This window comes from Pelmatolapia mariae, linkage group LG10_11, assembly GCF_036321145.2.
Source record: "Pelmatolapia mariae isolate MD_Pm_ZW linkage group LG10_11, Pm_UMD_F_2, whole genome shotgun sequence".
Classification (NCBI taxonomy): Eukaryota; Metazoa; Chordata; class Actinopteri; order Cichliformes; family Cichlidae; genus Pelmatolapia; species Pelmatolapia mariae.
In genome coordinates, this window is record NC_086236.1 from 73,834,794 (window position 1) to 73,843,979 (window position 9,186).

The following is a 9,186-nucleotide window of genomic DNA, read 5'->3' on the forward strand; positions in this document are numbered from 1 at the left end:
TTTTGCTGAATGATCACAAACAGATTGCATGTAACTGCCCCGTTGACCCGATTCAATCACAGACTGGCTCACAGCAGAATGTTGTTATATTTGAAACTCCTCCTTGAAGCTTTGTTAGCTTACCCTGAATCACATCCAGACCCCTCAAATATCAGCCATCCTCACCATCAGTCACTGGAAAAATACAAAATCCTGCCTAACGAGTCAGAGCTTAACTCCTGCTGGGAACCATCCGGTTCTTGGATTCTTGTAGATCTAACTTTGACATGAAACATGTACCCAAACATTTCTTCAGGCCACAGACACCCCGCGGTCATGTGAGCAGTATCCCTTGATGGCAGTGGCCTCTTCCACAAGGATCATTCTTAAAGTTTGAGGAACTCGATGGGAATTTAAAGGCGATGGAGTTTGAATTCCTCAGATCTTAATCCAGTCTAAATCTGTTGGATATGCTGGAAAAACCTCACCTCATAGCTTCCAAAACATAAAGGGTATGATGCACAGGAGAGCTTTAGAGTCCTGTGCAGTCGATATCAGGCAGGTTATTTAAATGTTTGATGCCTGACGTGTAGCCTGATCGTGTCATATTGTACCAGAAACCTCTCATGTAGTTTTCCTCCTGCTGGAGCAGCTACAGTAGATGCAGTTAATATTTAATTTGCTGGAAGAACGTGTTGCTGAGGTTGGAGGCGGTTTGAGTCCTCTGCCCAACGCTCCTGAAGGAGAAAGCTCCCTGTGAGGCAGGTATCTGTTCACCCTGTTTCTCCTTCAGCTATTCAATCAATTTAATGGCTCAGTGAGAGTCAGACTGAGCGACACCCCGGCTCACACGCTGTGACACACCATTACAGTTACACGGCGAGACACATTCACTCACAGACTCTCCAAGAGACAGCGAGGCAGCCCTGCAGGAGTCTTAGAGGTTTGCCAGTTTATAAGTGAATCACTGAATGTGTGAAAGCTGCGCTCTGGAATTCTCTGCATCGGCTGTTGTTTGTTTTAGGGTCGGAAAACCGGGCGGTGACAGTTTTAAGTCCGCCTAATTTCTTTCAAACTTTTCATATAAATTCCCCGTGTTCAGCTGGTATTCATCTCCACATTTCAATAAGATTTCCAAGGAAATCTTTTGCAGTTCACAGTTTTAGTTTTGCAGCTGTGACGCAGACCAAAGATTGCTCTAAAGCAGCGTCTTTAGAAAACACCGTTAATGTCTGTGTTTTGATGGGGGTGCATTTTGCAGCCATCTTCCTTCAGCTGCTCCCTAAACCACAAGGGTCTCTCCGCTGGATGCAACATTTTTACATCACATGCCATCCTGATTCTCTCAGGAATTTTCCAACAATTTCTCTTACGAGGTTTCCATTCATAGGGAGAGACGATCAGAAGATGCCAGCAGCATGTGACATATACCAACAGACACCTGATGTTTTTAGAGTCTCTTCATCCTTCAGTCAGCTTCATGAGGTTGTCAGACCATCTCAGGTGGGTGGAGGTTCTGACGGAGCGCTCCATCATTCTGCTCCTTCTTCTGGAGTCTGCTGGTCCCACCCAGCTCAGCCCTGATAGGACGGGGTCACTCTGCACAGTGTTGTGGGGATGCCACACTAGCACATATGTCTGTGAAGGTTCTCAGTCATGCAGGTCATCGTAGTCTCGGGAGCTTGGAAAGAAAGAGCCACCTCGACGGGACGAGACTTGGCTGTCCATCTGCATCTAAAGGTCAAAGGTCTTTGAGGATGCCAATGTTCACATGTTGGACAGAGAAGACAGATGGTTTGAAAGAGGAGTGAAGAAGCATCTATGTCCGCTGCATCTTTGAACAGAGGGCGGGGCTTACGACACCAACTGTCTGCCATCTATAATCCAGTTTTGAGATCCTTCCCAGACGCCTTAACGCCCACTCACATCCTGGGCCATGTGACCTCAGGAAATCACATGATAGGGTGGGGCCAGGTTTCACAATGAGCTCACCTGAAACCCTGGCTGATTGTGACCACACCCGTTTTCACACCTTGGCTCATGTGATTAGGCAGAGGATCAATAGGAGGTCCGTGACACTCCCACAGGACTTAAATCTGGAACCTCCACCAGTTGCTCTCAGAACTGAAGAAGCTTCTCGGATGAAACGTCTTCAAGAAACTTAAAGAAGTCCTGACGCTTTTCTTTCCAAGGTCAGGCCACACTAGCACAGCTCCTCCTTCACGCTTCATGGTGGGAACCGGACATGCAGATACTCCAGTTCAGAAACCGGATTGACTAACAGAGTAGCCTTATTATTACAGATAAAACAGGAGGAATGAGAAACAGCCTGGGGAGTGGTGACCTATAATGATGACCTCTCTTGAGCTAAACACATTTGAACTCGGCAGGTTGAAGCAGAAAAGACCTGATCTCCGTTAGGTCCTGCACCTCCCGGTTTGCAGAAAAGCACCAATTAGCAGCGAGACCACCCTTTTAAAATGCTCCTCGGGGGCTAAAGTGCCTCCGAGGTTATTTAGGCAGAGGATGAGAAGTGATTACCCCGAGAGCTAATGAAGACGCAGCTGTCAGAGCGCAAAGCTGCTGCAGAAAGGAGACGACCGCTAATTAAAGCGCTCTCCGACTGTCCATTAATGCCATTCTGCTTACAGATGCTGCATTTGTGAGTTTTCTCTGGAAATTCCCTGAACAACACACGGCTGAAAGGACAGGAACAATCAGCTGCTGAGGAATCCTCAGTAGAGCCAGAGGCTCAGCTGTCTCATTATTGATTACAAAGAGCTGAACATCTTCACTGGAAGGATGTTGAGTGGCGTACGACAAAACCACATCCCAGTTTTCATAAACCCAGCCAGCTCGGTCAGCTGTGTCTAATATTCTGTCTGTAGTCTTTGGATGACATCACATAAGGATATGACCACAGACCACACGGGCAGAAAGCATGAACGTGTTCACCGTGACCTCATCGGTTGGTTTGGGTGTTAGGACATCTTTTTGAAATGTGGAGATGAATACCAGCTGAACACGGCGAATTTATATGGAAAGTTTGAAAGAAATTAGGTGGACTTAAAACTGTCACTGCCCGGTTTTCCGACCCTAAAACAAACAACAGCGGATGCAGAGAATTCCAGAGCTTTCACACATTCAGTGATTCACTTATAAACTGGCAAACCTCTAAAATGTTTGCCTCTCCAAGAGACGCCTCGCTGTCTGTGAGTGAAGGTGTCTAAGGAAAGCACACACAATAAATACAGAGGGTAACGAGGGAATACGTAACAGAAGGGAAACAGCTGAACCTAATCTGACACACGAGACAGGAAGGAAACCGAATACTCCAACACAGGACACGGGACTGTCAAAGTAAAACAGGGAATACGGGAACACAGAAACTAGGATAACGAGATGTAACAGCACAGGCGAGGCACATTAAGACATTTTAACAGAACTCAGTGGACATCACAGGAACTGCAGTTCTATTGTTTTTATTGTTGGAGTCTATTTTCAGCCCTGGAGGTTATGCATCGCACCAAGAAGGAAAATTCCTGACTGCTGTTTGAATCGTTGAAATGGGCGTGCATTTTATCTTCAGCGTGAACTCTGAACAGAAACCTTTTCTTCATGCTGCTGTAATCCAGCACAGGAGGAGAGCTTGCTCGCCTCCCACAGAGAGAACAAAAAGAGCCGTGCTGTCAGTCCCACAGCGAGTCCTCCACTCTTGCTCTCTCCTTTCTTGTCCTTTTAAATAAAATGTATTTATTGGCCTCCTTCCTCAGCTGGCAGCTTCCTCCTGACCGGCGACACAGAAACAGGAAGCCCCCCACCCCGAGCTGAAGCCTCCAGGGAGCTCCCCGTTCTTCCATCCGTCCTCCATCCCGACACAAATAGAGTAACCGCCACGAGTCACCCGGTCTCGGCAGGTGTGAGTGAGGGAGTCAGGGCGAATCCTCGGCAGTCTTGTTTGGGCAGCTGCAGGATTGTGTCCTGCTGCAGGGCCTGTGGTTCATGCTTCTGTCTGACAGCACTCTGGATTTAAAGCTGCACCTCTCCAGGAAGCTGCTTTCACTTGAGTGCAGGGACGAATCTTACAAAGAAAAATGTGTTTGTGATATTTCTGCTGAGGCTGGATTACATACAGCGCTCAGAGGCACTTCTATAATAATTTCATCTGCTCGATTTGCTTCGTCCACTGTAGTCAAATACAGCCCAGGGGCCGTCGACACAGGTACCTAACCTGATACAGCATCACTGATCTGTGAGCTCACGGGCGCCATAAACACTGGAAACAAGAACAAACTCTCTGAGAATAATGGCATCAGAGAAACTGCTGAACTGCAACCAGCAGCAAAGTTCTTTATTATCATTACAGACACTGCCTTTAATAACAGTTTGGTTTGTCCGTGTATATAATCTCAAAGAATAGTGACTCGACTCTCATTGTTATTCCCTGAAGTCCTTTATTTATCTGACAGACAAAAATAATCAGTTTACGACACTCAAAATGGTCAAACATTCACATATTATGTCTAATATTATAATAATATTATGTCTAAAAAAATCATTTTTAGTTATTTTCTCTGAAACATTTAATCAGCTGGATCAGGATATCAGAGCTGAGGTCTTTGCTGGCTTCCTGGGCAGTTACTGAGTTACAGTTACAAAACAAAGTCCTCTACATATGATCAAATATGACGAGTCCGTCGATATTACTTCCTGAAGCAAATGAGTTCAAATGTTTGGTTATGTCTAAAATAAAACTCACGGGTCAGTCTGGTTAGTATAACTAACACGTTCGCTGAGGATGGTCATTTTTTGTGGAAATGCTTCATTTTACAAGCTCGCCCAAAAATGATGAGCTTATTTCGAGAAAGGTGTGGACAGTGTGGGTTTGCTGGTTTTGTCACTGATGATGTCAGAGGCTCTGCTCTGACATCACCGCGGTGCTCTGTGCTGTCCTGATGACCTTCTGCAGACGCTGGTGTGAAGTTGGAGGGGTGTGAATCACAAGTTCATCAGCAGAGTCTCTGTTAGCGTTCCTTCCTCCCTAACTGCGTGCCCCGCCCTCGGCAGGCTCACCTGTGCTGCCTGTGTCAGCTGACCTTGTGGTCTTTGAGTGTGCTCACCCAGTGGCCTCATACCCACCCGAGCACAGTCACCCACCCTCTCCACCCCTGCTTATCAATCACCTCCACTCTGTTTCACGCTCACGTGCGGTGACACACTGCCAGTTATCAAACATGGAGGTTTTCAGTGGATTTTGCCTCCATGTCTGTGACCCCTGCCCAGATCACATCTCCTTTAAATGAGCGAACATCACTGAGATGAGATCTCACTCTTAAAATGTTGGCTGAGAGTAGAGCTGGGCGATATGACCCAAAATTCATATCTCGATATTCTTTAGCTGGATGGCGATATACGATATATATCTCGATATTTTTTTAAAGCCATAAAGTAAGAACAAAAAGAGAGTTCTTAGTCAAAGCTGTGTCCCAGATGTCACACAGGCACTTTTATTAACATACAGCGTAGATGTACATGAAAAAAAACTACTCAAAAATAAATTATGAGCATTTATTAAATAATAATGCTCTATAAATAAAAGAAAACTATGTTGTTTTGTGCATAACAAAGAGCTCACAATTGTGCAGTCAAAATGTAAACTAACAGACGCTGAGCATAATAACAGACAGATTTCACAGCTGCTCTGTTCCCAACTTCTACTGCGTGACTGACAGCCTGGAGTTTGAAATCCTCTTTGTAACCATCGCTGAACAGGTGCCATTTATGGTCCTTATACACACACAATACGGTAATATTACGTTGAAGCACAGTACGTATCACTACGCGAGGCTCTCCTCGGTAGCCGTAAAGCTCCGACAATCCATCAAGCGGTGCAGCTCCGTAGCTTACCAAAGTCGAACTAAAACATGTTTTGACAGATTGCTGAGCGCTGTGTACCACATAAAATCGGTTCGCGGTCATCAAGCACAACCAGAATTCATACAAATGGCGCGCAGTCAACTTTTGAGAGAATGAAAGGATTTCAGGCTGTGCAGCGCCTCTGGGCTGCATGGCATTAGCGTGTTTAGCTCGTTAACACGTTGACGCCGTCCAGCCCCACGCACGGGGCGATGCGCAGTAACTCATTAACGGAGATTTGCCGTGTCCATCTTGTCGCTGCCTGCAGGTGAAGCTATGGGGGAGGAGGGGGAGTTGTGTTCAGTGAAGGAGAGGCGAGGTCGAGTAACGTTGCGTAAAGACAGAAGTGGACGAAAGAGAGGCAAACTTGCGGCTCCACAAATATAATTATAACGTAACATAGACTATATCGATATAAACGATATTGTCACATCTTATATCTCGTATAAAAATTAGAGATGGCACGATACCACTTTTTTATGTCCGATACCGATATCATAAATTTGGATATCTGCCGATACCGATATGAATCCGATATAGTGTGTTTTTTAATCAATAAAACTGTTTTTTAATATATTGCTGCATTTTTGTATAAGTTCATACTCAAGTTTAAATAAACAGCAACACTAAAGCTATTCTGTTATACCTGTATGTAAAAAATACACTGCACCCAAAATATTTCATAGTTCAGAAACACTGATTAATCTAATAAACTTAAACCTACTCCATCCTTCCTATTCTGGTATTTTAAAGAGTACTTAGCAGAAATATTAAGCAAACTAACAAATAGGGTTGCAAACTCCCAGCAAAAAAAAATAGGGAACCACCCCCCACCCTCCACCTCATGATGCTTAATCGAAGTAATCAACTTTAATTTGATGCAGTGTAAAGAAAATGCACAGAATTAAATTATTTTTCAAGAATAATTAAATAGATTCAACATCTTTCTTCAACAGAACTGCAAACTGCACAGATGGTATCTTCCCAAAGGAAAAAGTACTATAGCTTACTAGGGTATATTAGACTTAACAGTTACTATATACAGTAATGGACTTCTATACATTTTACATCAGATTAAAACTTTGGGTGTAAGATTCAGATAATTATTTATTAAAAGCTAGACATTTTAAATGAGAATAAGAAAGATAAGTATGTCTTTGTGCCCCCTTTTCCCTGTTAATGCCCTATCGGCCCCCCCGGCTAAACTTTGCTAGATCCGCCCCTGCACAGTTACGTCAGCTACGTAGAAAAGGATCCTGGTCTAGAAAGAAATATTAAATAAATTCTAACAACAGCTTATCAAGGTTAAACGTGCTGCTGTTGTTCAGCCGCTGGTTTCCTCTTTCTGGTGCAAAGTGGGCCAAAAACAAAGAAGAGAGACGGACTTGCTAAATATATCGGTTGTTAAGCTTAACGTGGGAACGCTTTACGAACATTCAGAGATGAACTTACACACTTGCTTTACTTCTCTCTGGGATCACTTCCTCGGAGATGAAATGCTGGTTTGCTAGCGAGGCTACAAATACACACAGCCGCTCTATCACGTGAGCACACTGCTCCGACGTGCTACGGTTACAAGCCGAGTTACGCCGTGTCGCAAGTTTTTGAGGTGTTTTTTGATATTTAATGGATCGGATTACATTTTTTATTTCTCGCCGATATCCGATCCAATAATTTAGGTCAGTATCGGACCGATACCAATACGTAATATCGGATCGGTCCATCTCTAATAAAAATATATCAATATTTTTTAAAAACTCGGTATATCGCCCAGCCCTAGCTGAGAGCAGAATGAACACAGAGTCACAGTCAGCCAAAGTAAAGATATAAAATCACGAAGAAGCCGCTGTGTCCACAGACCTTCAGCTCAGAGGCTTCAGACGTCACTTCCTCTGTTAGATTTGAGCCTTCCTCCACGCCCTGATCCTCACACATCCCACAGAGAGTTTAAAGATTTATTTCCATTTAGCAGAGATTGTTTGTGTGTCAGCTGCAGCAGCGTGGCAGAGGCAGTGATGCTGAGCTCAAATAACACACCATAACTCTGGGAGAAAAACAGGAAGTCGACGGTGCCGCTGTCGCTTTCATGTCTCCTGATTGGACAAACAGACTTCCTGCTATGGAAAAAAAACAGCACCACCTACAGGATGAAATTAGATTTACCCCGAGGACTAAACCCTGGAGTTACTGATCTGATACGATAACATTAAATTGAGGATGATTGATGTCTTACTGATGGTGTTTGAATGAGCTGGTTATGACTGAATTATCCTCTCAGCAGGGGGGGCAGCTGCAGGCTTCTGTTATTAAGTCACCTGAGCAGGCGATCGGGGGCGGCGGCTGCAGGCTGTTAGCTTCCCATTAACAGACTGCCATCATCCCCACAGCTCAGACACTGATTTACCTGAGGAGGAGCAATTATCAGGGTCACCTGGAAGCAGCAGCTGCTGCTGTTAATGTGAGATCACTTTTAAACCTGTCAGCGAACGATTAACTGATCGCACATGCTTCACTTAGAAAGACGGCTTCTATAGGAATCATTCGACAGGTCTGCCTGTGATCAGGTCGGGGTGTCGCCAGTGACATTAACCCTAGTACATCAGAAAAGCTGAGGACAGACGAGACAGAGGAGGTGAAAATAACGTTCAGTTTTTCCTGTCTTTCAGGTGCAGTGGCCGTGCATAAATCCCAAATACAAAGTGAAGAAGAAGAACTACAAGAACTCTGGGATCGTTATTCTGAACCAGTGCAAGGTGACTGACGTCTGCATGTTTTTTTTGCTCCATAATTTATGTTTTTAAACCATTTAAGGCTTAAAAAACGCTTCGTTTTCTTTTCCTCGCTGCCTGTCTTGTTTTTCTTGGCAGTTGATGTTGGCTTCTGCCTGACACACTGTTAGAAGAACCAATTATGTAGCGCTGAACAGCCTGACTTACCTGACATTTCCTGCCAGACGATGCTGAATGGTGTTCAGATGGAGCGAGGGGAGTCTGGGGAGATCCTGCCGCTCAGTGAAAGCCGGATAACATTTAGCCTGATGCCACTCGACACGTGAAGAGTTCCTACTTCAAAATGACTTCAGAGCCATTTGAAAAGACGGACGCAGATTGAGGTGTAGCACAACACAGGGACAAATTACTGAGCTGCTCTAAAGCTGCGAGGTAATTTACACTCGATCGATGGAAGAGGAAATGAAACTGAATACTTTAAGAACAGGCAGGTTTAGAGGTCGGATCAACGAACCGACGGCAGGTAACAGCTTTCCACCAGGATGATGGATTCCAACTTTCC

At 44.7% G+C, this 9,186-nt stretch overlaps 1 protein-coding gene across 1 annotated transcript in view; it reads left to right on the forward strand.

Moving 5' to 3' along the window:
• Positions 1-9,186, forward strand: part of cpne4a (copine IVa) — a 101,436-nt gene that overhangs the window by 71,229 nt on the left and 21,021 nt on the right. Inside the window, exon 9 of the mRNA XM_063486237.1 lies at positions 8,562-8,648. Within this exon, the coding sequence (XP_063342307.1) occupies positions 8,562-8,648 (87 nt within the window). The remainder of the gene's footprint in view (positions 1-8,561; positions 8,649-9,186) is intronic.